This window comes from Telmatherina bonti, assembly GCF_933228915.1.
Source record: "Telmatherina bonti genome assembly, chromosome: 2".
NCBI classification, from domain to species: domain Eukaryota; kingdom Metazoa; phylum Chordata; class Actinopteri; order Atheriniformes; family Telmatherinidae; genus Telmatherina; species Telmatherina bonti.
In genome coordinates, this window is record NC_136620.1 from 33,765,665 (window position 1) to 33,793,587 (window position 27,923).

The window sequence follows — 27,923 nt, forward strand, 5'->3', positions numbered from 1 at the left end:
ATTCATTAAAAGTATGATTATATGCCACCATATAAAGACTTAGTACCTTCAGTTTGCCTGCCAGAACATTATAAATTAAGTTTTCTTGGTATTCATGATGAACTTGAAGTCACACAACAACTGCTGAACAGTATTGAAGGTTTTTGTGCCACTCAGAGAACATCTGGCAGAGTAAACATCACAAACATCATGGTATTATCAGTTGGAAATAATTTCATACAACTCAAAAAACTATTAATCTAATTAAAGGGGGAAAAATGCAATTAGGAATTTCCAATAGGATTCCATAGAGAATATGGATATTAATGTTATTTTCTGCTTTTATAACTTGGATACAGTTCCTCAAATCAAACTTTACATTTTGGATCCTGGTCTGCAAATATACCAAACAAGAATGTATTTATATAAATATTATATTAACATTTAGAAAATTTCTGTTATTCTGTTATTTAAATAAATGATGACTTTCACGATGATAATGTTTAACTCAGAGTTAAAAGAAAACATTTTTCTCTCTACATACCTACGTTTCATAAATGATTTCTAAATTCCATTTGTGTAAAAAAAAGATTATTTTAAGACAAACAAATAAATAGCAGTAATTTCTTGATAAATATTTGCTCTGACATCATACAAGAAAAGAAATATGACAGAAATCTTTCGACGTAGGTGGCGATAAAAGTCATTATTAACCCTTTGAAATGAGTCTGATTCAGCGATGACGATGTTTCCTCGCTTCTTTGTCTCCCTTCCTCCCTCTCTCCACCCAGCCTCCTCCCCCCCTTCAAACTGGATGACCACCGCCGGATCCTCCGGACTCCATCACAGTCTGACCGCGGAGCAGCGAGCGGAGGCGGCCGGCTGAACACAACCATCGCACCGATCAGGACGGAGGACATTTCGCGTTATGAAAAGCCACAACATTGAGAACAAGTAGGCTAAAGAGGAGCTCTCTCTCACCATCGGCGCGTCGAGGATGAACGGGGCTGCAGCGGCCGCGGGCGGATCGGCTTCCTGCCGTTTCGCCCACTATTTTGTTGTGTGTGGAGTGGACACGGACACGGGCCTGGAGCCGGACGATGGAGCAGGTACATGCTCAAAAATATTTAAAGGAAAACAAAGATCCGCAACGGAGATTGTGTTTGTATTGTCAGACATTTATCAGTTTCACAAAGGCCCGTCTGTGCTGGAATGACAGTGATTTAACACATTATTTTCTTTTTTCTGTCAGAGATGTTGACAATGTGTGTACCCAGTTGCCCTAGATTTTCCCTGGAATATATCCCATTATTTATATAACATCTATTTTTTCAGGATCTTCATGCCTATTATCATTGAGTGCTTTTGCATCTCCAGCTAAAAGTGTCAGACATGAAAGATGAATTTCCATTTAAATGCATCAAAAGCAATTTGTTTAGGTTTAAAATGACGGGTCTACTATGTTACATCTTTGTCTAGTCCTTGAAAAAACAAAGAAAAAAAGAAATCTGATTGCCATATCTTTTTTTAAGACGGCATTGCCATTCAGTTGAGGATGTGTTCGGTGGGTTTCTGCAAATCATCCACCTACACCTGAATCAGGAACACCGTACAGAACAGACTGAACTCAGAGAGAACAACAGCATCCGACTGAAGCTGGAACACAGCTGGAGAATCAAGGCTACTTTGTGTGTGTGTGTGTGTGTGTGTGTGTGTGTGTGTGTGTGTGTGTGTGTGTGTGGATGAGCTCCTAGATCACATTGTTCTCAGAATCCCACAGCACTGATTAATCCCTGTAATGGCTTCCCGGTCAGGACCAGACATGGATTTCTGTGATCTGAAATAAATCTTTCTTTTCCATCTGAAGGTGAAAAGAAGTGCTTGGTGTGGTGCGTTTAGGTGTGATGGATTAGCAGTGAAGGTGTATTTGCAACAGGTAACCCTTTTAGAAAAAGTGATATCATGTGTCACAGCTCTCCTTAACTATTGATACTCAAGTAGGGACATGTTCACCCAGGGGCTTTGTGTGCTTTCTGCACGTGTCCTGCTGTGTGTGTTTGTGTGTGCGTCAGGCTCTGTTAGGAAACAGAACCACACAAGTGAGCTGAATACCCCGAACGTCACTTCCAGGTTTGAGTTCTGGAGCAGCAGACAATAGTCACACCCTGAATTCTCCATTTAGAGCAAGTCCACCGGGAGAGGAGACCATAAGTAGTCTGCTTTGCTTACAAGTGTGGAACAGAGAAAGATAAGAAAACTCTATATTTAGGTCAAGCTCTGCATGTATTGCCTTTGCTCTAACTAACCAGCTGGTTATTAGCAGCCCCCTGCAGCAGGGGACCATGTGGGTGGCTTGTTTTTCTCAGCTTCACCAATCTGCTTATGTAACAGCAGGTCATCTCGGCCCACTGCGACAGGGGCTCTGCTCCTTTCAAGGGATTTCTGCTGCTATCTGAATGGTTTTACAGTATGTCTTTGTAGACATTTTCTGCATCAAACGAGACACTTGAGGTTTAATCATTTGTGCACTGGCCTTATACAAGCTCAGATGAGGCTATATGGTATCTCTTTTGGTGTTTGAGTGTAATCAGTGGATGCCCACCAAGAGACAATCTGCTCTTGTTGGCTTCTCAATAGATGCCACTGTGTTTTCTGCAGCCTAATCAAATTTCACGTGACGCTGCCTGTTGGAATGCTGAAAGGCCGAGGCTTCGGTCCCGATGGCGGTCACAGGGGATGACATCAGTGCAGGATGAGAACTCCCTGACCGGACAGAGCTGCTTTATAATGTAGAGCTGACTGCAGAGGGATGCATATACTTGTCTATTCATAGATGTGCTGCATGTGCTCTGAAAATCCAGCTTGTTAAAAACATTTTTAGGAACTTGATACTTTTTTCTTTTTTTTTTTTATCCCACCATGTCTGTTTCTCAGACTGAGATAAAATAAACAGAAGCTTGTTTTTCTTTTAGCCATAAAATTCAGCTTCAGTGATCGCACAAATCTGTCGGTGCCAGCTGACATTTTCTGTCCTTCTGTACTTGTGTAATGGTGTGATGATTGGGTCAGTTCAGCCAGCGAATATGAGCAATGCTTACCCTTATAAATGTGTGTACTGGATTTAGGGAAAGAAGGTCACTTTTACCTCTAAACTGTGGGATTAATATGAGAGAAAAAGGTTTATGTTGAAATGAGCAGTGATGAAGATTGTCTATCTTTGAGGATAAAAGCTGGGAAGCCATTAAGTAGATAAAAAGTTAAACAGCTCAACCATTCAACTGGAATCAGTGTGTGTGTGTATGAGAGAGCTAACATGGCTACAGAAGGGGGACATGCTAATTACAGCCTAGCTGAAATAAACCCTGACGCGTCTGTTTGCACATTAAAACAAACCTCCCTCTGCTCTGTTGTGCAGTCAGACATTTACAAGTGTTTTTTTTTTTTTTGTGCCAGCTCTCTGGTGGGAACTCGTGTCAGGAGCAAAGTGGCTTTTTACTGTGTCAGCTGACGAAACCAAGGCTGACGTAAACGATGACAAGCACTCAAGCACTGTCTTGATGGCTGTCTTTGAGGCCGCAGCGGAAATGGGTGCCATGGCAACTCAGTGTGAGGCTTGATTTTGCCTCTCAGCCAGCTCCAATTTGTATCCTTAGCTAAGAGCTTTGACTCCCCCTCTAATCGCCTGCTCCCACCTACCAGTCTGACTCCAAGTGATGCTCCTCTCTCGCTGCAGTTTCCTGTCTCAGGGTCCTGTGCGTCATCTAGTAGGCAGGTGAGACGATTGTTAAAAGCTGAATGAATGCGTCAGTGCTGGCAACTGAGAGATGGTTGTTAGTTTGCCATTTGCTGGCAGTTTTGATTTCCTATTGCTGTGATATCTGCGAACATGCCTGGAGTGGTCAAGGTGTGTTAGAGAAATGGGAAATAGAAAGACGAGCACTGTTAAAGTACACCCCTTTGGAGCATGTTTAAATAATGAAAGCATCTCATCCACTGCCGTCAGCTGATTATGCTCTCTCTGTTATACTTCTTATGTCTCTAAGCTAATCACATTTTAGATCGTGCAAACATCACCTTGGAACCTTGAAGCTGACACGAGTGGTGCAAAGCAAAACATGCAAGTAGTGTCAATAATGAAGAGTTGTCTTGCATGTGATGCAATTTCAGCCAACTCTGTTTCAATCAGAATACTGTAAGCGTTTAGTTTCCTGCTGCGGCGTGTCAGGGATGCACAGGGTTGCACTGCTTCCCCAGTCTGTTTTCATGCTAATGAGCTGAGTTACATAACCATTCCAAGGTTTTTTTTTTTTCCTTCTTAGCAGCAGAATTGTCCTTGATGTTTACAGGACATGAACATGTTGTTTATAGTCTGTACCAGACAAATATGTCCTGTTGTCATATTCTGTCGTCCTCTGTTGTGCCTTATCAGGAATTCTGACTCAACTCTAATCAAGGTCAAATTAAATCTCTGCGTTCTGACAAAAAAAAAAAAAAAAAAAAAACAACTCACCCCGCATCTCATTTTACTCGTGTTTGACTTTCTAGGGGAGAACTTCGAGCAGAGTCCCATTCGCCGGTCCTTTAAGTCAAAGGTCCTGGTCCACTACCCCGAGAACACAGACCGGAACCCCTTCAACAAAGACGCAGTTAACATGGTGAGAAGCTGATTTTCTGTGCATTTTAAGACTTTGTGGAATTGTTGGTCATTTTACGTCGCAACAGCTTGTTTGTTTCATGGCAAATGTTTTATTTCTACAGTGAAACCATTTAAGTGAATAATTTAACCTCAATTTAAAAAAAAAAAAAAAAAAAAAAAAAAAAAGCAATAAAAACTGTAAATACATTTTTTTTTAAAAAGACTAAGAATTTTCAGAAAAACCTGAATATTTAAGAACTGTTTTAGGACTATGTTTTTCAGTTTTTCATTTCATTATTATATATTTCTAAAGAAATCATCTTTTGATGTTCTGTCTGCATGTTTCAGTATAAAATCCCCTTGATTTTTTTGCAGGTTATTTAAGCATCATCCCTCCATTTTGTTGCTCCTCTTCAAGCTCATTGTTTTCATATCTTCCAATGAATATAGGGTTAAAGGAAGTGCAGCAAGAACTGTGTGTTATTGCTGCCTCTTTTTTTTAAATCCTTTTTCTAATGCCTAAATATGCGGCGCGCTCATTGTTCACTGGAGGAAAACCAGGTCAGGATATTGAAAGCATCAGCCTTAGAGAAGAGTCAAATGGGATTGAATTAATGTTAATTCCTTTCTTTTTCCTCATTAAAATTCCTTATAGAAAGCAACTCAGATCCACTGCTCTACGCTGTGGTATTTGGTATCTTAAAAAGCTCATTTTTCTTTGTTCTAAATTGAATTTTAATTTAACTGAATCTCTTTATCTAGCTTTGTGTATTGAAATCCCTAAAAAAAAAAGCTTCAGTTTCAGTAAATCAAGTAAATTTTTGACACCCCCCCCAAAAAAAGTCTGTTTTTTTTTAATTGAGTTTAACCTAAACTGTTTCCTGTTCTTCTTGATTGCAGCTCTGTATGCCCAGAGGTCTGTCCTTCTGCACGCAAGCAGACAGACTCGATCCTCAGTTTCACTCATTCACAATCGCTTCTGATGATGGAACGCGTTCCTACGGCTTCGTTCACACCTTCTTTGAGGAGGTGACAAGTCCTCAGATTATCACTGCCATGCAGACACTTTTTCAGATGCACCATGTGGAGCACCACTCCTCTTCGTCAGCCTCCTCCCCCTCTTCCTCATCGTCTTCGGCCTCCTCGCCCTCCACTTCCAGCATGGACTCCCTCGCGAGCAGCTTGGAGGAGTCAGATGCCGAGTCTCTGGCCGGGGTTTCTGGTTGCCTCGGATGCGTGGGCTCGTTCGATCCGGCGCGTGACACCTTGTATGCATCCAAAGCCCTCTGCCTCATTACGCCGCTTCCTTTTCTTCAAGCTTCGCGGCAATTTTTGGCTCAGTTGCACCAGGCTGTGTCATCGCAGACAGCCCCACCTCTTCCTCTGGAGAGCTACATCCATAACATCCTGTATGAGGTGCCCTTGCCTCCACCGGGACGTTCACTGAAGTTTCATGGAGTGCATGGTCCTATCGTGTGCCAGAGACCTGGACCAGGAGAGCTTCCACTGTCTGACTATCCTCTTGGAGAGGCCTTCTCCTTGCTGGGTGTTGATAATATGGTGAAGCTACTTACCTGCGCCCTTCTGGAGACACAAGTCCTGCTCTACTCTCAGGGTAAGCACATCTTCCAGTCGTAATACAAACTTTAATTTTTCATTATGTTTTGACACTGCAGGCATAAAATCATTTAAAGAGGGCAGAATTCAACTTAGCAGCCACAGTTTCAGGTTTGTGATGCTGGAGCGCTTACAGTTGCACAGTCATGACTTTTGACAATATAAAAGAAGAAAGTTACTGCTTTTTAAATGTATTTTTATTATTTTTACTTATGTTGTACATTGCTGATCCTGAGTACCATTTTTGTCATGTGTTACATATGAAATGACAAATACATGCAACGTAATTATTTATGCTTTCACATAGATGTTATTTTTGTCCTAATAAAATGTCAGTTAAGACATTCAGAGCATCTATACAAAAACCATAAATATGTTCTTAAGGTCTGCCTGATGCGCTCGTGCATGCCATGCTATGTTACAGAGGAAACTCTTAAAGAGACAGAAGCTAAAACAGGATTTCAGACATAAAATAACAAGAACTTGATGCTGCATTGTACAGGATGAGACTTTTTTCTACACATAAAAGTATGAAACCCCGTTCTACCAACAGTCAAAATAAAAACATGACTCCATAAATGAGCATGATATGAGCTCCTTTAAATTTTTGATAAAACCCTTGCTTTTTCAGGGTGCTAGGCCAGTTAGTCAGACTTTATTTCAGCCAAGTTTTTGGTTTCTAATTACTCCACAATTAAGATCATAGTTGGGATTTGCTAAATGCCTGAACATATAAACATATAAAAACAGCAAATCAGCTTTTATATGTATGTTATATATATATATATATATATATGAAACTGACTGCATAACTACAATACTTAACTGTGTTGCGCTCTGTAGCATATAAACAGGAACATTAATTAGATTTAAATAGAAAAGAAACAAATAATGTTGGCAACATGCTGCTTGATGAAAATAAGTCTACTGTTGGTTCTTTAAGTTGCTTAACTCCCACCAATGTCACATCTTTTTTTTTTTTTATCTCTCACATGTTCAGACTACCAGCGTTTGATGACGGTGGCAGAGGGCATCACCACCTTGCTATTCCCATTTCAGTGGCAGCACATCTACCTGCCCATCATATCTACGCCACTGCATCACCTTCTGGATGCTCCTGTGCCTTTCCTGATGGGAATCCAGCGCAGAGAAGGAGCTCAGCGTTCCTCACTGCATCTTCCACATGAGGTGCAGCAATCGGCAACGTGCTGATGTGTGAATGCCTTTTAAATGTCCCTGTGTTAAAGGACAGATTAGAGCTGGAGGGATGAAGACGTTTTATTATAGATCTCACAAAGGGATTAGGAATAGTAGATTGAGGCATTCTCTCAGTCATTTGCAGATTGGCTGCATCCTTCGTGCATCTCTCCCTCTGCCTCAGGCTGCTCAAACTGGCACTTTATATACATGCATTTCCACAGAGCTGCCACTGCTTCAAATCTAATCCTGCATCCTAGATTACTTTATGTTGCATGAATGTCTCACTGAAGCCTCTTTGAAGTCACTCTGCCCCAGAAAAGAGGCAGCACCAAGATAGCTCCAGGGGGATGAAAGCAAAAAATGCGAAGCTTGACAAATCCATAATAATGGGGTCCACTGAATAATTAATGGGAATTAGATATTGTGCTTTTTTAACTGTGCAATTTGCAGAAAGTGGGATGTATTTTAATCATGTGCAGCTTTGTGTAGAATTTCTAACATTCGTAATAGAATTGAAATAAAAATGCATGTGTAATCTGTGAACTGGAAACATGCCCTCTTCAAGTATTACTGCACCGTTGTCCTCTCTTCTTTTCCCTTTTTGATCTAAAGTAATGATGAAAAATGAAAACTGGGAGGATGATGCTGCATCCAGTCTGCTTCGGCTGTCCGATCTGCTGTATATCTCCAAGCATAACCCTGTAGCTTTAAACTGTTAGCCAGAGGTCATGTTGAAGGTTGCGCGGCTGCTGACTGCTGCTTACAGAGGCAGTTTTATTTTCAAACCAGTCCATATCTTTCTTACAGAGATCTTTCTGGAGTTCATTGCTCAGCAGGTTTATACAGTTTTTTGTGCAGGTTTCCTCATTGTGTCTCCTGTTACAGTGATAACAGTAATCATTAGATAATCCCATACATGCTCCTGTGAGTGCTAATTATGGGGAAATACCAAGAATGCATTAATGAAATGTCCCCATTTTACAGCTTAGATTAACTTCAAAGCTTAACCACTTTATCTTCATGAGATACATTTGTCTGGCTAAACTGTTGATGATTATCTGTCAGAGGAGGTAATTGAAAAGCCTTCTTATTCATTTATGTTTTCCTCTTTCTTCTGTCCAAAGGCCAACCTGTGTTTTGTGGACATTGATAACCACTGCGTTGAAGCCTCTGAGGACCTTCCCCTGTTTCCAGATCAAACTGAACTAATGCAGGAGCTGAGTGAGGTGCTGTTGCATTTTGGACTTCCACCACAGGGAGGAGTGAGCACAAAGCCCCCCACCAGCACCACCACCTCGTCCCCTCACCTGAGCAGTCTGGTGCTGGAGGATCTGATGGAGGACAGGAGGAATGGGAACCTTGGAGGCGAGGAGCTGGCGGTGCTGGAGAGACTGCAAGCTCTGGCAAGGAGATGTGGAGGAGGCAAAATATCAGAGGGAGGGAAGATGCTGGGACATGTGTTTGAAGAGGAGGAGGAAGAGCTGAAGGCTGCCAAGCTAAATATTCAGCTAAGGGAGGTGTTTGCTGTTCGTTTTGCTGCCATGTTCGGCAGGTATGAGGAGTTCATCATCCACAGCGCTCTGGATTTGGACTCTTGGCTAAGCAACCGCGAAGGAACCATCAGCTTTGACAAGGTACATTAATACATAACTGAATAGATCTAATAAAATTATCCTTTTAAGTCGTTAAAACCAGATAAGTTATACATTTAAAGCATACTGTTAGTTGATAATATCAAATCATCGTTTCAGGGTTCCTTCCTTTCGGTTCAGCCAGCAACTCACTTGCACTTCTTGTCCCGGTTCCTGGAGACATCCATGTTTTCTTCTTTTGTGGATGGAAAAATTATATCTCGCTGGGCAGACAGGGAACCACTACAGCAGCTGTTTGACAACCGTTTGGAGCGAGAGCGACTGTATGACACAGGTGATGAGGATTCCCACAACCGTCCTTACAGGAAATGCACCACGCTCTTTGAATCGGGTACGTAAAATGCTCATGACGCAGAGATGATTATAATGATGTGCTGTAGCATAAATCTTGAATTCATACACATTCGCAACTGCAGTTGAAATAAAATCTTTAAATGACTTTTTTTGTTCATAGATTGTACTGCTGGAAACATCCATGATGCTAAGATTAACCCTGTTGTTTTGTTTAACAGTTTTACTAGCTTGTAATAGTTTAGAGAAAAAAAAAAGTCCACAATGGTGGACTTGACTGGTGGGCAGAAGCTGTAGAGGGCATCGGAAAATCTAGCACCATGTGTTTAAGTTCATATATTGACTCTGTTGTGCTATCACCGTTTTCTCTTTTTCTAAAAGCAGTTAGGATTGTGCTGACACCACCAGAGCATTAAACTGTGTGAACTGTGAGTGATCAAATGATTTCTAAAAGTGCATTTTAAACAAAAAATGAGAGATCAATAGCTGCAACACAAAGGGGATAGCTGGAATTTGTTACGAGGGGAAATATGGAAAGAATTAGGGAATTAGAGAGAGGGATGAGCTGAAGGATTTGCTGGGCTTTGAGCATTATATAAGCAGAATACAGAGCTTTTTAACCAATAGGAACTGTCCCAAACCCTCTGCTTTGAAGTTGTGCCAAGTTCTGTGCACAAAATGCTCTGTTGGTTGTTCATGTCTCTGCCTCAAAGATGTGGCTCTGAAGAGCTGTTCTTGTCTCCACAGCTCAGGCCATTGAGCGCAGGGTGTTGAAGACTGACCACACAGCCATACACCCCCATCTGCTGGACATGAGGATCGGCCAGGGTCGTCACCATCCAGGATACTTCCCTAAGCTACAGGCTGACGTGCTTGCACAGGCACAGAACACCAACAAGTGAGGCTTTGATTTATGCTTATAGTCAGAAAATAATTTCTGTTCCCGTTCTGGTTGCTTTTGTGCAGGACCCAGAGGTTCACATTGTATCCACATATCTCATTAAGACTTGATGCTGCTGGTGGGGGGGAGGACATCTTCACTTCTAAAAAATACTCTTATGAGACTGTCTTCCAGTGAAAATGATACTAGAAGTTAAGTCATGTAAGTCTTATCTCAAATCTGTAGGATGTTAAAAGTACTTGTATGAAAAGAATGTCTGCTAAGACTGTTTCTTTGTTATATTAAATATCGATTCATTATAATTCACGCATTTATGTGAATGCAAGATTTGACTGTCAATAATGGTTAAAGTGGAGCTCATTTTGACAGTTTCGTCATTTAATTTTTCCCCTGAAATAAAACCTCCTGTTGTCTCAGTAGCTTTTAAATGTTACCAAAATTAAGTACCTTCATTATGTTATTAAAAAGTAACTATTACAAAAAAAAAAAAAAAAAAATCCAAACAACTAAACTCTTATTCAGGGACCCAGTGGCTCTTTCTACATCTACCTTTTAATAATAACATCTCTCCCACATTACAGGCTTCTTTATTTTCCTTGAAAGAAAAGTTTAAACCTAACTAAATTATCTTTTTAGGGAGCTTCCTGTGCTACTTTTAAAAAAAATAAGGCTTTCTGCATTCAACAATTTGATCCAAGGCCTGTTTGCAATTCACTTACTGTTTTGTTCTTGTCCTTCTCATCCACAAACGCTAAATAAAACAAATAGTTTCACAACTTTGTGTTCTTGCCAGCTGAGGTGCATATATGCAGGAACAGAAAGTCAGATCTCCCCACAGGAAGCAGGAGAGCTCTGATTGGTAACAAAATACACGAAAAAAAACTAATATTACTAGAACAGAAAGGATTATGAATACTATGACTAATTATTCTGTAGCAAGTCAATTTGAATTCATTTGCAAGCACTTTAAACAGTCAATTTCATTGTGCTGTCATAGGTGGTCGGGTCGTGTCACAGCGTCACGCAGGTCTGAATCCAAGAGGTCGACAGCTGATCATGTAGGAGTGGACAATGAACCCAGACAGGTACCCTCATATGCTCAGAGACACACAGATAAACACACTCTGGCTTCAGAGCATCAATCTCAGACCTACATGTTGTTTTTATGTAACAGAAACACACATTTACTAGGAGAGCCCTCCGTCAGTCTAAACTGCTTGACCCGTCGCCTCAAGCCATCAGTAAGACTCACAGGGAGTTTGTTGATGGGCTGCTGAGCGAGTGTCGTTTGAAGGTGAGCTATCTTGTTCTGAGCATGATGGAAATACAGCTGATTGTTATAAAATCACCGTTGAAAGCTTACAAATTCCTCTCTGGCTTTTTAGACCAAGCGGATGTTAATGGAAAGGATGGGGAAGGAGTGTGTGGAACTGGGTCAGGGAGAGGCCAGCATCACAGGCCTGCAGGAAAACACACTCATCTATGGTCTGTGTGATTTGCTGGAGAGAACCTGGGGTCATGGACTGCAGATAAAACAGGTCACACATGTAATTTGACATAATTAGTCAAACATATGCATATGGAGATGTCTGTCTCACATCATGTGAGCATCTCAAAATACACGACTGTTCGTGAGACATTGGATGTTAACCAATGTGTTTATCCATAACAGGGGAAATCTGCTCTTTGGTCCCATCTGCTTCACTACCAGGCTGCCCAGGGGAAGGTGGAGGCACCAGCTGAGTCTCCAGGTCTGAGCACAACACCACTGTCTTGTTTTTCTTGTGTGATTTATTCAGTGCAACGGCAATTAGTAATCAGTGTGATACTCCCAACTTGTTCAGGTCCCAACTGCGTCGATCAGAAGACACTTGATGATGGCACTTTGCTCCTGAAGGTGTCATTATTACAGGACGTGAGGTAAATACACTTGTGTTGTATTTGTGTGGGCAAAGTTTTATATATTTCATACACTTAGCTGCATGTTGTTCGTTCAGGTTTATCCAGACCATGAGTGACAGTCTGTCCGAGGTGTGTCAGGCTAGAGCTTGGATCCATCTGGCTCTGGAGAAGAAAATGCTGTCCCAACACCTGAAAGAGTTGCTGACGAACCAGGAGCTGCTCAGGTCTGAGATCACTCACAAATCTGCCTATTTAAATGCATTACATTTACCTGTAACTTGTCTGACTTAGTCTTTGTCTTCTTTTTTCTCCACTAACAGGCAACTGTATAAACATCATGCATTCCTGCTCAGTGAGGAAGAAAGGGAACAGTTTTTGTTCCACCTGCTTTCGCTCAACACTGTGGACTACCTCTGTTTTACACGCGTCTTCACCTCTATCTGTGAGTCCTGTAAACCTTGACAGCACAATGGCTGAATTTACAGGCTGTTTTGTAGCTTTCAAGGACACTGAAAGAAGAAAGTTTTATAACCCTCACCCCCACCCAGCCAGCTTTATTTCCATGCCTTACATCCAATGTCCTTTCGAGTCACATTAAACCTGCTTTAAAAATGCTCTTCTGAAAACTTCTCCCCTTACTGCTGTGTTAAAAGTTTTAAGAATGAAGAAAAATGCATGAATGTAGCTTTGTTTTTGATCTCTTGTGTCTTTTCAGGCATACCATACCGTGTTGTCATAATACCCATGAAGAAGCTGAGCATTGCAATGGCAACAGTTAACCCCTGGGTGTGTTTGTCAGGAGAACTGGGTGATTCAGGAGTTAGACAGATCCCAAAGAATACACAAGAAATCTTTTTCCAGGTTTGTGCACATCCCATGTAAAATATGATTACTGTGATTTTCCAAAGTTTGAAATGAAACCTGTGAAGTTTTAGAAGGTCTTAAATTCAGGTTTGGAGACTGTGCTTCTTTGTGAAACTTCTTTTGTTGCTGTTTGAGAGATTTTTCATCTCTTTTGATGCTACAAGATTTTCAATCCATCTCACATATGATGCCCTTTATAAGGCTTTCCCAAGATTTTTTGATCTTTAGACAACAGTAATTAAATAAAAGTTCTGCTTGAACGTTTTTAGATTTTTATTAATGCCCTGGCGTAATGGTTGCTTATAGACGGACCATTATTTTCTCAGCAGGCAAAACGAACCCCTTTATTGCTGGTTGCAGCACAAGCACAAAACATCATTATAACTCTCTGAAAGCAGTTTATTGTTAGGAAAGCACTTATGTGCTTGTTGCAGCCCCAAAACAAAGTTTTAATGTTATTGAATGCAAATTCCTGACAATGAATTTCATCTTGATGAAGCAGGTAAAGCTGTCCCTCGAACGCTTCAATTTCTGCCTTATTTGTGCAGGTTTTTTGCTGCATAGCAAAACAGCAGCTCAGTACTTCACTTTCTGTTGAATCTTTCCCAGGGTCTTTTGCAAGTGCAAAGGGTCTTATATCTGCTTTTCTAGCAAGACTTTAGACCAATTAAATGGGAAATTTATTCCCATGTAATTGCATTATGGATTTAAGACTCATAGTATATTTTTTAAGATTTTTATGTCACTTGGCCTTTTCTAGTTATCAAGGAACCATACTCTTAAAAGCTAAATAAGGCCTGAAACTTTTAAAGTGAGTCAAAGTCAGAGGAACCAATAGATTTGCATATCGCTCCTTGACTGCATGCACTTTCCTTTTCTAATCTGAAACTAATTTAAAATGTTATTCTTGCTCAAACTGTCGTTTAACTTCAGATCATCTTAGTTCTTCACAGAAACAAACGTTTGCATACATCAAATCAAATCAAATCAAATCAAATCAAACTTTATTTCTTGAGCACTTTTCATGCCTCAGGCAACACAAAGTGCTTTACAGGATAAAATCAAGTCATAAGGATTAAAACAAACAGTGGATAAAAAGGCATTTAAAAAAAATAGACACAAGCTCTTTCCACACACTCACACACACACACACAAGGACATAGAGCAAAGAACCCACCCACATTCCCCGAAAAACATCATTCCCTGAATACTGTCTCTTTAACTGAATTCTGGTTAATAAAACAACTAAAAACATTAAGTAAGTGATAAAAATTCTGACTTCTGTATGAACCCACAGCAGACTCCTCTAATAGTGATTTGTGCTTTATTTCAGTGCAAGAATCTGGGCAGGTTGAGCACCCTGCAGCTGGGAGTGCAGGAGAACTCAGGCCTGCTGGCAAAGTGTCTTATTGACTGCGTGATGGTGTACAATGAGATCACAGGGCACACTTATAAGTAAGTTTTATCTTCTGACCATCTATCATTTGTAAAAACTCACTGAGACCCCAAAACACAGCGGCACAGTGTAAGAATGTATTTGTGGTTAGCAGCTTCCAGAATTATAATTTGTTAAAGACTGTGGGTGTATCCACTCCCTAAAGTCTCAGATGGAAGAATGCCTTCATTCCAAGATGACATTAATCAAAAAATAAGAACATGGAAAATACATGTCAGGTCTTTCAATGTTGATGGCAGATAGCACATCGTGAGAGCCAAAGAAAATTTTTGTAACAGATAAAACATACGGTGCAAAAAATGCGGCTTTTGATATTACATAACAGATAAAGTGTGCACTCTTGTCACGTTATTGTAGCTGACTGAGTCAGAATTGAGTCACCAGACTTCTTGTCCCTGTAGAACAAATGATGTGTGTGTCTCTTCAGGTTCCCATGTGGTCGATGGCTGGGGAAAGGCGTGGGAGACGGCAGCTTGGAAAGAGTCCTCATTGGTCAGCTGGTGTCACCTGGTGCAGAGGAGGATGCTGGAAGGTGGACAGGGACGCCTCCAGAGCTGGCATCTCCGTCCCAGAGTGTGCGGACAGTGCTGGGATCACTTGGCAGCCGGAGCAGTATGTTCTGACAAAAAGCACATTCTTTAGTACAATAGCTGCCCTACTTGTTTTTAAGCTCATCACAACAACAGATTCTGTTCCTGTATCACCTCTCAGCAAAGCTCCATATCTCTTTCACTCACCTTTATCATCACACAACCACACATTTTTGTTGTAACTCCACGTTTGTCTTTCCAGGAATGCACTCTGATGAAGTACAAGAGGACATGAGGGAAGCAGCCAATAACCTTGTTAAGCATTTCCACAAACAGGAACAAGAGGTGTGTTACGTTGATAGTGTGTCCACGGTCACAAATCATTTTACCTGCTGTTGCCTCAGTTAAGCTGAAAGATCAACAGAATTAAGGTGCAGACAGATATCTTGTCAGCAGCATCCAGCACGTGTTGGTTTTATCTGTAACTTGGTTCATTACCTCAGCTCCTTCGGCATGAGCCTGGTTTGTTTCTGGTGCGTTTTGTTAGCCTCTCATCTCAACAGCAAGTTCAAAGAACTGCAGAGACTTTATGGAAGTTTATTGGGCTTTGACATTGAGTTTAATAAAATTTTTACTACACAAGCTTTAATATACAAGCACATGTTGTGTCACATGCTCTTGGGTCAGGGTAAATTGCATTTGGGAAGACTGCAGCTCCTTCTGCCACACGAGACACTTTTCTTACTCTCTTGTTTCTGTCGTCCCAGAGAGGAAACCTGACGGTCTTGTTATGTGGTGAAGGAGGACTGGTGCTTGCTTTGGAAAAGTTCCTCCTCCATGGACTAAAGTCCAACCGTCTTTTCCAGAGGAACGTGTTTGTTTGGGATTTTGTAGGTAAGTATTGCGAGTTGGTGCAAAGCTGTACATTTCCTGTCTCCATCTAGTGTGGTGGTCAGAATATTGTGCCTCAAGCGGCATGCAACAACTGTGTCCTGAAAACTAAAACTGTCACCAACTCTTTCCTGCAGAGAAAGCAGTAGTTTCCATGGAGACAGCTGATCAAATGGGTGACCTGCAGGGATCAACGCTAACAAAAGGCCCACCGTGCGACTCGCTGTGCCACTACGTCAATACTATCAATGCCTCGCCCCGAAACATCGGAAAAGAGGGAAAATTCCAGCTGTTCGTTTGCCTTGGAATCAGGTGGCTACAAGTCATTTTTATATAAACAGTAAAAATTCAGCGAAAGAAATACAATCAGCATCCAAAAATAAATCTGTCATCTCTCTAGTCACGATCAGCGTCATTTACAACTCTGCTTTAGGTACTTCATGTTCTCTAACGGTGTAAAAGATGTTCAGTTTGCCTGTTGAATTTCTGGCAGTTGTGTTGCATGTTTTCTACTTTTTGTTGTGTTCTCCTTTTTTTCTCTTAATTTTTTGTTTGTTTTCTTTCTCATCCTTTTCCTCCGCTGTCGCTTTCCTCCGGTCCACTCCGGCAGTTATAAGCAGAAAATTAAAAACACACACAAAAAAACATATTTATGATGTAAAAATAAAGAATAAGAAATAATAGATTAAATAATTTAAAATAATAAATTTAAAAATCAAGGGGACGGCTGATATCCAAAAGGCTCCTCTTAGAAAGTGTAAATTTGTTCAGCAAAACATCATTCTGTTGTCATGATGGTTGACAGGACAGGTTAAAAAAACAAAAAACAAAACAAACAGCTTCTACCGCAGGAAGGCTGTGTAAATGTAAATAAATACACTCTGCAAGGACCTGCAAATCTTACAAATCATATGTTTGACTGAAAATAGCACATAAAACATTGCATGAAATACTGATGCAGATTATGTTTTATTAGATTGGGAGAGGGGTGTGTTAACCCCTGTGTTGCATCAGCTCTTTATGCAACTCTTTAAACATCTTTACACCTGAAGAGACTGGCTGTTTTAGTTCTGAATTTACCTGTTTTCTTATCTTGATGTTAGGTTTTTTTGCTGAACAGATTTCCCTTGTCATAATTTTTGCTTTAAAATTAACCAAATTGCTTCTGATCTTGTCAGCCGTGTTGCTGGATCTTGTTCAGTGACCCTGATGTACAGAGATTCCTTTGGATTTTCAGAATATTTTACTTACATCATGCCACAATCACAATCTTTCCTACTAAACAACAAAATCTCTGGGATGCTTTTTTATATTCAGTCACGACAATAACTTGTTTGGGGTAACTCTTGACCCGTCTGGATGCTCATATGAAATTGCTAGTTGACTCTTGTTTTTATCATTTAAAATTATTGCCAAGCTGAATCAACTTGGTTCACTATCTATGTTGGAAATAATTATAAAACCCTTAATTTCATAGTTTATGGACTGTTGAATTTCACCTGGGTAAATATTCTTCAAAAACCATTTTTCTTTTTTTTCCCCCATTTTTTGTGTTTGTGACATTTTAGTGCAATGTGGGTTTTAGATGATTTACATGCTTGTCTTCTTGATTTGTCTGGAGGGGATTTTGTCCAAGTCCAGCAAGGTGACACAATCTGCCTTTTTCTAAACTTGAATTGGACATCGGATGACACCATTATTATAAAATGGATCTATTTTTCTAATGTCTGCATAAATACAGTAAGAAACTGAAACTGAATTTAGATAAGATGAAAGTGGTAGAAGTTGCTGAAGTGCACTTATTTTCATTGTTTATGAAATTCCTGATGAGGATAGTAGGATTATTTACCATTATAAGGCAGCTGCCCTCTTATTGGTTCTAAGTTTCTTTTCATATATTCTCTCAAATACTTCAAGTTATGTTTTAAAAGTATATTTAGGACTTTATTTGGGGTTTATTTTCCCTGGTTTATGTAACAGCTTTGTTGTATCCATATAAACTGACATTAACTGGATTAAACCTTCAGTTTAATTAACAATCAAAGCATTTTGGCAGAGAACTATTTTGGTGTTTAGATTCTGTATTCAGCAAACTCTCCAGTTCAGTACCACACTTCAGGTGTTAAACTATTATTAACCATCAGTGGTTTCTCTCTGCAGGGACCGGCTTCTGTCTCAGTGGCTTCCCCTGCTGGCAGAGTGTCCCCTGACAGCTCGAACATACGAGGACGGAGCCTTGCTGCGGGACCGTGTGTCTGTGCACTCCCTCTGTCGTATTCTGCAAACGCTGCACGAGTTCAGCGTCACCCTGGAAGCAGCGCTGGTTAAAGGGGTTGACCTCTGACCCTGCCCAGCTCCTGTTCCAAAACCCAGTGCAGGCACACTGATGTGTTAAAAAAAATGTCCATCTTTCCACGTGTGGAAAGAGGAAGTACATTTGACACCTGCAAAATGTGACTTCATCATCAACAGCCAGCGAACCAGAGGAAGACACTGGCTTATCAAGCACCAAACATATTGCCTTGTTCACTGATGTAGATGTCTTATATACTGTATTTGCTTCAGGAAATAGTCCTATGCTTGTTTACACTGTGAAATTCTGTTTCCTCAAGGAGAAATGGAGTCATTGAATAAACTCACACCCACAATAGATATTTCCCTGCTTACATCATGTACTGGATCTGACCTTAGAGCAACTATAACTGTCCTACTGCTGTATTGCTTGCACTTACATTTTAAACATGCATGGCCAGAAATCTTTAGTCTCATGTCTTTGGGTGTTGTGATCTGAAGTGTCATGACTCCTTCTAAACACTCTTTTATTTGGTATGTTAATATATATATTGTCAAGAAAAAAATGATTTCATAATATAATTTAAAGAAAAAAAATTACATTATACTCTTGTTATGCTGTGTAATGTCTGGTCTGATTGTCATTGTTTATGCCATGAAATCCTCAGTTGGTAAAACACTGGATCTGAACTGGTGTCCTAGTCGTGTCTGTTAAAATAATATTTTGTTAGAAAGCTTTCCTCCCTTTTCTCATTGTAAATATTTTCCTTCATCAGATCTTTCATAGAATCGCTCCATCGAACCCATTGGAATTTTACCCGTTTGTTATTATAAATTTGTGGAATATTTTCCTGTATAAAGGCATTTTGTTTGTGTCTGTGGCCAGTAATGAATTCTATTCTGGATATGCTTCCTTATGTGGATTATAAGACTTGTTGATTATTTCTAAACCATTCAATTTACTTTGCAAAATTCATCCAATAAATAGAGCACAGGTTCGTAAAAATGCTAGATATTATGTTGTTGCTTTTTAATTTAACAGTTGAATGAAAATGCTGTCTTCACTATCCTGCAAGCACTCTGTAACCTACTATGACCAAGTCTCTGGTGTTTAAATACAGATTAGAGAAAGCAATAATGAATTATTTATGAAGTGTGCTGTTGAAAATTAAAGTTATTGACATAAATTCTATCTTTATTTATTTGTGTATTGTGTGTGTGTGTGTGTGCGACTATCAAACACAGGAAGAGGTATAATTCTTGCAAAGTTAAAGAAATTAAGTACAATTCACAATTCGTTAAATGTCTACAGTCTACATGTGGATCGACAGTAATTATGACGCTAATACAACTTACTATTTTTGTCATAATCACCACATCAAAGCAGTCTCGTAAAGAAAGCATGTTTTAGATGTTTGCTTACTTCAACAACTACTGACTCAAATAAATGGGTCATTGTGCAGATCTTAATACAAAGATGGTTCCATTTCATTGGAATCAGGTGCGTTGGGGCAGTTGCACATCTAAAATCTACAAAACAGGAGCCCTTGAACCTCTGAGTTAGAGGACCCTGTAGAAAAATATGTCTCCTGCACTGTAATTTAACTATTACAGTTGTGCTTATAATTATTCATACCCTTTCATTAAAGAAGGAATACACAGCTGCCTGTAAAATCAGCTGAAATTGACTAAAGTAATAATAAATAAAAATTTTATGAAAATCATTTCAATATTTTCTAATTCTGGTTCAATAGAAATATTTTTTTTTAAAAAGGCAAACAAATAAGATAATTTATCATTTAAATATTACATCACTCATAAACTAATATTTTGTTGAACAATCCTTTAATGTTTCTGCCACAGTCAGGTGTTTTCTGTTCCTCTCAGTCAGACTTCTGCACCTGTTGACAGGTATTTTGTCCCACTGTTCAACAGAAAAATGCTCTAACTTGTCCAGGACCAATTTGTTTGTTTCTATTTTTTCTCTTCAACTCAATTAAATGAAAAAACAGTGTCTTATATTGCTAAATTATATTTTTGGAAATTTTTAGTTATTGTTCCTTTTTTAAGTCTCCAGTTATTTGAGTGACTGTTGTAAATTCAGCCTTTTCTTTAATGAAAGGGTATGAATACATACATATGAGCACAACTGTACGTTTTATTAGGAGTTGCCTAAGCATATTCCGAGGATTGACTGAAGTGCCTTGAGACAGATCTCTATATATCAAAGGAGAATATGGTTAAACTGGGTACTTTGTGACAACACGATTGATTCGTCATGTTATTTGTTGTGTATTTCAAAAATGTAATATGCAACACAAACAGCAATCTTGGAGGATGTGATTGGCTTATTTCTCTCTGATGCAAGTGACTGTTCGTCCTTCACTGATCGCTGGATGAAAATCAAAGTTTCATCCACCTTTTTCACTCACCACTAATCTCGTCTGTTGTCTTGCAATTCGAGTCACCAAAGCACCATAGGCCTCCAGACGAGCCATCTGGCGCTCTGTAGTAAAACGACAGGCCCCGCCCCCTTGCTTACATTCTCCAATGTGCCATAGCAACCGGGGCCGAGCCCCCTGTTCCCGCGTAACGTTTCCATCCTTATAAGGCCAGCAGACTGCAGACGCACGCAGACGTCATACGTCGTTTATGTAAATAATTTGATTGAAGAAAAAGAAAAAAAGCCTTCTGCTCTACTCTGAAATGGAGGTGTGGAAGTGACGCATGCGCACTACCGCCACAACTATCCAGTCCCGTCCTAAAGCGCAGACATCAACAAGAGAGCGGGTTTACTGATGCGGGTTCGTTTTCTTAATGGTCACATCGTAACGACACGGACTACACGGACTAATATTTTATATCAGCTTGACTCAACTTACAACAAGGTAACGATAACTGTCGGTTTGTGCTTGTTTTTTGTGTTTTGAGAGGGTTTTTAAGTCTTATTCTGTGCGTTTCGGATGTCTAATTAAAAACAAGCTTCGACTTGAACAATTGCTCTTTTTAGGCCTGCTGCAGGACCGACTGACTGGTCAGTTTTACGTGCTGGATATATTTGAGAAGATTTAAGTAAAATCAAAAAGTGGAAAAAGATAAAGGTAAATGCAAAGAAGAGTTTAAATAGATTCAGAATGGGCTCGCAAGCAGACGTAAAGAGAAGATGATGGTTGTTGTTGTTATTAGTCCGCTCGGTGCATCTGACTGCGGAAGGAAATTACTCATTTTTATCGCTAAAATAATTCAAACTCGCTTTTAGGGTATGTTTAAGTTAGAAACACGCTTTTCTGAAAAAGAATAAGCATCCACGGCGTGATTGTAGCGTGTCTGCAGTGTGCTACACATTTATGCCTGCTACATAAGCCAAGTTGAATCTCTCACGCCCACCCGGACCAGAGATGCGACTCAGCACGCGGGCGCTGCTGTCAACAAAACAGCTCTCGCAAACCCAAACTACTTTTAAACGCCTTATGAAACTCAAACTTAGCGAATAATGTAGTTTGGTATCAGAAACGACAGTAAAAACCGACTTTCAAAAGGCAGTCGCTTTGAACTTCGCGCACATGTAGTTGAATGTGGTCTGTTGCAGTGACGCGGCTGTGGAATAACAAAGAGTAAAGACCAGATTACACGATTTTAACAGGAAATCTTTCTCTTAGTGTTAAAATGAAGGTAATTTGCTTTCGAAAAACGTTAGTCTCAGTTTTGTTTCTCAACGTGAAGTTGGAGTGAAGAGAGGGAAGTCGGACATCGTCGAGCAGAGGACGGTCATCATAAAATGGGTGCGCAAGAAGCAGGTCGTGTGGCATGCCATGCTTCCTCGCTGGAGTGGGCGGTGAAATGAGCGACTTACACTTTTTTCTCGATATAAATTAATGCTTTCTTTAATTTTAAAAGAGTGCATGTGGTATTTAGGCAAGTCCAGTAGCTTTCAGGGGGATTTTTACGGTTTATTTTAAATATCGCAGTTTTTGCGGAAAATCGCATCACACCCCCTTCTCCACATTGCCTCCGCCTTTGAAGTGTGTTGCCATGTTGAGTTGCGTCACGTACTGTATTCTGCTGCAGAGATCGTTTGTAAATTACAGATGAGGCACGAGGAGATTAAAAAAAAAAAACTGATGGACTTGCATGACGGTGGTGAACCGAGTCTATAAAAACAGTTTTATATGATATTGATAAACAAAATAACATTTGAAATGGCTGTGTGTTATCATTTTATACACCTACTAACTTTTCATATAGCATTTGTCTAAATAAACTTTTCATTACTAAATATATATATATATATATATATATATATATATATATATATATATATATATATATATATATATATATTCAAACAATATTTTGCATTTTATCTGTACATATGAAGCTGCTTTTTTTCGTTTCCATCTGAATAAAGCATTTTAGTGGGAATCACACCTGTATAACTACCTAACTGAATAGCTTGTGAGCACTGAAATTATTTAGAGTTGGATTAATTGTTTTGTAGAGACAAATATGACTTGTCTAAAACTGTCGTGTCCTTTTTTAGTTTATGGACATGTAAAACAATAAAACCTTGCCTAATTTTAGATTATCTATGAAGACTTTGCATAGGCTGATGATAACAACCTGGAATTGTTTTCCACTCTCAGTCAATGTCATATAGACCACTATTTGTATTTTTTCATCCACACATGTATTTGAATAAGAAAAAAAAAATCCACATGCAAAATGCTAGTTCAACCCGTTTCTGTAATGAGCATCAGAGTGATAGGTCTCTGCTTTTACCTGATCTCTGTCTGCTCTCTGTGGCACCGCACTGTCAGAAGACCCAGAGGACTGATGGCAAGGGAGGAAAAAAAAAACCAGTCTGGGGGGCGCGGCTCGCAGTTTTGCCGCAGTTTAGGTCCACATGTGCATTGGAAATTACATTTTGCCTAGCAACATAAATCTCAGTACTTTTAGATAATGCAAGCTTGATGTATTTTGAGTCTGATCCCCAAGATACACTTTAACATTTCTGTCTGTACAATGTAATTTATAGCGGTTTGTATTTAAGCGTAGTAATGTATGTTGTGCAGCCGCGGGACACGAGTGCGTGCAATGAGTTTCCAAAAGCAAGCGTGAATCCTGTGAGCGCAGCATGGTGACATTATCTGTCTGACACGCTGTCTGACTGTTGACCTACTTCCACCATGTGGGTCAGAGCTGAAGGATGCTCCAACAAAAACGCAACAAAAACGTGTATGATATTAATGAATAACTACATTTTAAATAAATGAACTGCAGACTTAGGCTAACTTATTTTGCAAAGCAAAATACGCTCAGAAGCAGAAATGTGCAGCAACAAGAGGCTGCAGTTCACTCAGGATGCACACTGACGAGAGCTGGAGTTGTAAATATTTCAATATTTATTTGTGCACACAGATGTTCGGCTTTCACAAGCCCAAAATGTACAGGAGTCTGGACGGCTGCTGCATCTGCCGCGCGAAGTCGTCCAGTTCTCGTTTCACTGACAGCAAGCGCTACGAGAAGGACTTCAGGAGTTGTTTCGGGTAAGAGACACACCTGGACACGTGGAGTTTGGAAAACAGCTGCAAACCCACCCTATCACTTATATATATATATATATATATATATATATATATATATATATATATATATATATATATATATATATATATATATATATATATATATATACATATATATATATATATATATATATATACATATATATATATATATATATATATATATATGTATATATAAATAAATAAATAAATATATATATGTATATAAGTGATAGGGTGGGTCTATATATATATATATATATATATATATATATTAGGGGTTGGAAATCAAATAAAAAAAATGCATATTGGGATTATTTGCTTTTCAATTTTTACTTTTTTTTTTTTTAGTTAAAATCGGGTTTTTTTTCAAATAAATAAAAAAATACAATTTTTGTCATTTTTATTGTTTTTATTGATCTGTTTACTTGTTGTCTAAGGCATTATAGTAGCAGAATGATTGTTTGGCTACTGTGTTGTTTCCTTTTTTTTTCTAATTGAAAAAATGACTAGCAAAACAAAGTTTTGTACATTTTTATTTTGTTGAAGTAAAAAAAAAAATATATATACTAAATATATATATTTATATGCTAAATATATATATATTAAAAAAAAAAAAAAAAAATATATATATATATATATATATATATATAAAAATATATATATATATATACACACATATATATTTGTCATGTTTTGTGGACTCACAGTGTTGTTGGTTTGCAGGTTGAGTGAAACACGATCTGGAGAAATCTGTAATGCATGCGTTCTTCTCGTGAAGCGATGGAAAAAACTTCCTGTGGGAACCAAGAAAAACTGGAACCATGTGAGTTCAGCTTGCGAGCTCCTGGTGCCACTTTGCCAAGATGATACATAATTGAAATTTAAAACTGCATTCTTTCTTACAGGTTGTTGATGCACGAGGAGGTCCCAGCCTAAAGATCACCTCCAGACCCAAGAAAATAAAGTCCATTTCCAAGAAAGCAAGGCCAAACCAGATCAACCGGCTGCAGAAAGAGCTGAAAAGAAACAGTTAGTTCAGCTTGTTTATAAAGTTGTTTCTTTGTCATCGATAACTGAGGGGTAACATTCTTGCGTTTTGCCGTTTACCAGATTCAGATGCCCACAGCACAACCTCCAGTGCCTCCCCTGCTCAGTCTCCCAGCTACAGCAATCTCTCAGATGATGGTTCAGACACCGAGCTGAGCCCAGGTTCCAGCCGTTCTCCTGTTTTTTCATTTCTGGATCTGACCTATTGGAAGAGGTATGTTAAATGACAAGAAAATCTTTGACATGTTCATTATTTGTTATAAAAAATTTCAAGTTTTATTTTATTTAACCTTCATAATACAGAATTTCATGAACACAAAACAACTTTACACGCACTATGAATGGTTCTGAAAGCAGCGTCTAGTCAATAGTCCACACACACTTTTCTAATTATGACTGTCTTTCCTTTTTAATTTGTTGCTTTTATTTCAGTGGAACAACTCTCCCTGTTCTTATCAGTCAGACTTTGGTGACTCATTCCACCTGAGGAGTCATATAGCAACTAAATGCATCCGTGATTTTGCAGCACATTTGCTCTCATATGACAAACGTCTTGCTCAACAATTTAAAACCAATTTGTCAAAGGTCAGGCCATTAAAATGACGGTGGTCCGGTTTAATGTCACAATTCGCTACTTGACCTTTTCTATCTATGTCTACATTTTCTAAAAATAAGTTCCAATCTAGCACAAATAATTAAGTTTTAATTACAATCTAGAAGCTGCGTCACTAGCTCAGTTTTACACTGCATGCACTGATAAGGGCTTACCTTTCTTAAATCCTATTTTTAACATTTTTAGGTAATTTTACAAAAAAATAAAATTGTTAGACTGTGATGTAATGTAATTAGGAAATTCATAACATGACCCAGTTTCCAGTCATTGTATAAAATGGTATTACAGACATGAGAGTTGCTCAAGTAACTTAATAAATTAGAGAAAAATTAACAATTCATAGTTACACAATTGAACAAATTTAAGGTAATTTAGTTAAATTTCATCTTAATACACATTTAAGAGTCAGCAGAGTTTTCTGTTTGCATTCATGCTGATTTTAACCTTTCCTTTACTTAAACTCTTACAGTTATTTAATGCAAACACTCCAGCCTTTACTGGTTCAGATGTTCTCCAGTAAACACAACATGTCCTGTTTTGTGTAGGCAAAAGGTCTGCTGTGGAATAATCTACAAGGGGCGCTTTGGGGAGGTGCTCATTGACCCCCATTTGTTCAAACCGTGCTGCCGCAAAAAACAGCGGCAGCAACAGCAGCAGCAGCAGCAGCAGCAAAGGGAGGAGGAGGAAGAGGAGGAGGAGGAGGAAGATGACGAAGAAGAAGTGGAGGTAGAGGAAGGCCAAGTGGGGGTGGAAAAACCCCAGCTGGAGGGGGAAGTGAAGGAGACGCCTATGTGTGAAGAAAATGCAGAACCTGCTAAGCTATGCGTCACCGTGACAACAACACCCCCAGCCAGGAGTGGAGAGGTGGGAGATGAAGGCTGGTGAAATCATGACCCCCCCCCCCCCACTTTGCCGACATCTGTGAAGATATCTTGGGGTGCCGTTTTTCTCTTTCTTTCCTTTTTTTTTTTTTTTTCCCTACAAGGACTTAAAGAAAGAAGTTGCCTCAGATTGCCTTCAATCATAAAGCAGCTAAAAATCCTTCAGTCTTCTCCATGACAACGCAGGGGGATTGTTTATTATGTGTAAATGATAACTTATGGACTATTGTTTTTCATTTAGTCTCTTTCTTTGTATTTAATATGTTTTACCATCCCAACGATGGACCATTATCTGTGGTGTTATTGATCTACTTTAAATGAAATGCTGGAGCTCTGGTTTGCTGGTACATTCAATGGACTTTATTCCAAAACGCAACACATCCACAGATTTATAGAAAAAGGTGCTACTTGAAATTCATGACTCCATTTTCAAACATACAACTGAACCCATTCTCACTGTGGATATTTGTAAGCATACTTGTTAATATAACTATTATAAAGAGAGTTGTGTTGCTTTCTTTTTAAAGAGTAGATATCTCTCTTTTTTTAAATGGTGGGAATCCCGTTTTGGAATGAATGACACTATACACTGACAGAGCACAGATATGTACAGTTGCCCTTGTGTTTTTCTGTCCTTTCACAAATGACGCCCATTCCTATCAAAGGGTTTTGTGTTTGTAGTCTGAATTAGTTTCTCCGTGCAAATATGTATGTGGATCCCATTTTAAATAAGGCCTATTCACAGCTTCAACAGCAAATACACCAGCCTTAAATGTGGGTTAAAGACAGTGCTAGTGTTAACTCTGGATTGGTATTAAGGAACAAAAAGGGACAGTAGCTATATCTATTGTGGCCTCAGCAACACATAGTGCATTTTGCATGAATGGCAAAACCAACTCATCCAAAAGACCTGAAATGATCTGATGCATGAGTCTTCTAAAATTGCATGGCCTTACAGAAACTGTAAATCTTACTTTTATTTTTTGGATCCATTTCTCTGAAGTTTGAACTTATTTTTATATGTAAAAAAAAAGGAAGAATTAAAGTGTCTTTGCATAATAATTCCACACAATACAGCAGCAAAACACAAAATCGGTTTATAGTCATTCAGCAATATCAACATCAGTGATTTCTGTCATTTCTGGGTCAGTTTATGGTAAAAGTCTTTATATAAGCTGAAATTCTATGCCATTGCCTCTAATATACCACAAATGTGTTGTGACATATAGCCTGATATTACTTTATTTATCAAATGAAAGCCAAAGCACATTGAAATTCATCCAATGTCAAATCAATGCAGGTTTTCTATGGACACTTGTGCTTGTCCTGGGTCATTTGTATCTATGTTTATGGTATTTTGAAAAAATAACACTAATATTAAATTTCCTACATGTGATGTTGTAGTTGGGAACTGTGGGTGTGTTATGTACATAAGGGGTTGGGTGAGTCATATGGCTCTCATACAGTTTCATTATTTATTTATTTCATATTTATTTGTATCCTGGCTTAGAAGCGTTGTACTCTGAATTTTGTTCATCTCTAGCTTCTCATCTTTAGTAAACAAAATGTAGTTCTCAGGCACACTTCCTGTAACACTGCGTTGA

The 27,923-nt window shown here is 39.1% G+C and overlaps 2 protein-coding genes across 3 annotated transcripts; both read left to right on the forward strand.

Moving 5' to 3' along the window:
• Positions 1–848: 848 nt before the first annotated feature.
• LOC306770188 (DENN domain-containing protein 5B-like) lies at positions 849–19,306 on the forward strand. Of its 2 annotated transcripts, XM_079259022.1 has the most exons (21): positions 849–1,088; positions 4,525–4,634; positions 5,516–6,230; positions 7,233–7,420; positions 8,557–9,066; positions 9,184–9,415; positions 10,123–10,273; positions 11,274–11,361; positions 11,451–11,570; positions 11,662–11,814; positions 11,949–12,027; positions 12,121–12,196; positions 12,274–12,402; positions 12,499–12,620; positions 12,894–13,039; positions 14,376–14,497; positions 14,926–15,110; positions 15,291–15,373; positions 15,796–15,922; positions 16,057–16,231; positions 18,080–19,306. In XM_079259022.1, the coding sequence occupies exons 1-21, from the start codon at positions 977–979 to the stop codon at positions 18,261–18,263; spliced, it is 3,807 nt and encodes a 1,268-aa protein (XP_079115148.1). In that variant the 5' UTR covers positions 849–976; the 3' UTR covers positions 18,264–19,306. The 2 variants fall into 2 exon arrangements, with proteins under 2 accessions (XP_079115148.1, XP_079115147.1); XM_079259021.1 differs by having other exon boundaries at positions 11,949–12,196.
• Positions 19,307–20,990: 1,684 nt separating this feature from the next.
• Positions 20,991–26,370, forward strand: sinhcaf (SIN3-HDAC complex associated factor). The gene is made up of 6 exons (XM_079260377.1): positions 20,991–21,099; positions 23,630–23,757; positions 24,502–24,601; positions 24,684–24,807; positions 24,889–25,039; positions 25,984–26,370. Exons 1-6 carry the CDS (start codon positions 21,010–21,012, stop codon positions 26,321–26,323), a joined length of 933 nt encoding a protein of 310 aa, XP_079116503.1. The 5' UTR covers positions 20,991–21,009; the 3' UTR covers positions 26,324–26,370.
• The last annotated feature ends 1,553 nt before the right edge of the window (positions 26,371–27,923 follow it).

Coding starts and splice junctions, on each gene's coding strand:
- LOC306770188 (XM_079259021.1), top strand. CDS start 977: ATGAACGGGGCTGCAGCGGCCGCGGGCGGATCGGCTTCCTGCCGTTTC. Junction 9,416..10,122: donor CACCACGCTCTTTGAATCGG/GTACGTAAAATG, acceptor TTGTCTCCACAG/CTCAGGCCATTGAGCGCAGG. Junction 15,111..15,290: donor ATCACTTGGCAGCCGGAGCA/GTATGTTCTGAC, acceptor TTGTCTTTCCAG/GAATGCACTCTGATGAAGTA.
- sinhcaf (XM_079260377.1), top strand. CDS start 21,010: ATGCGGGTTCGTTTTCTTAATGGTCACATCGTAACGACACGGACTACA. Junction 24,602..24,683: donor CCAAGAAAAACTGGAACCAT/GTGAGTTCAGCT, acceptor TCTTTCTTACAG/GTTGTTGATGCACGAGGAGG. Junction 24,808..24,888: donor GAAAGAGCTGAAAAGAAACA/GTTAGTTCAGCT, acceptor GCCGTTTACCAG/ATTCAGATGCCCACAGCACA.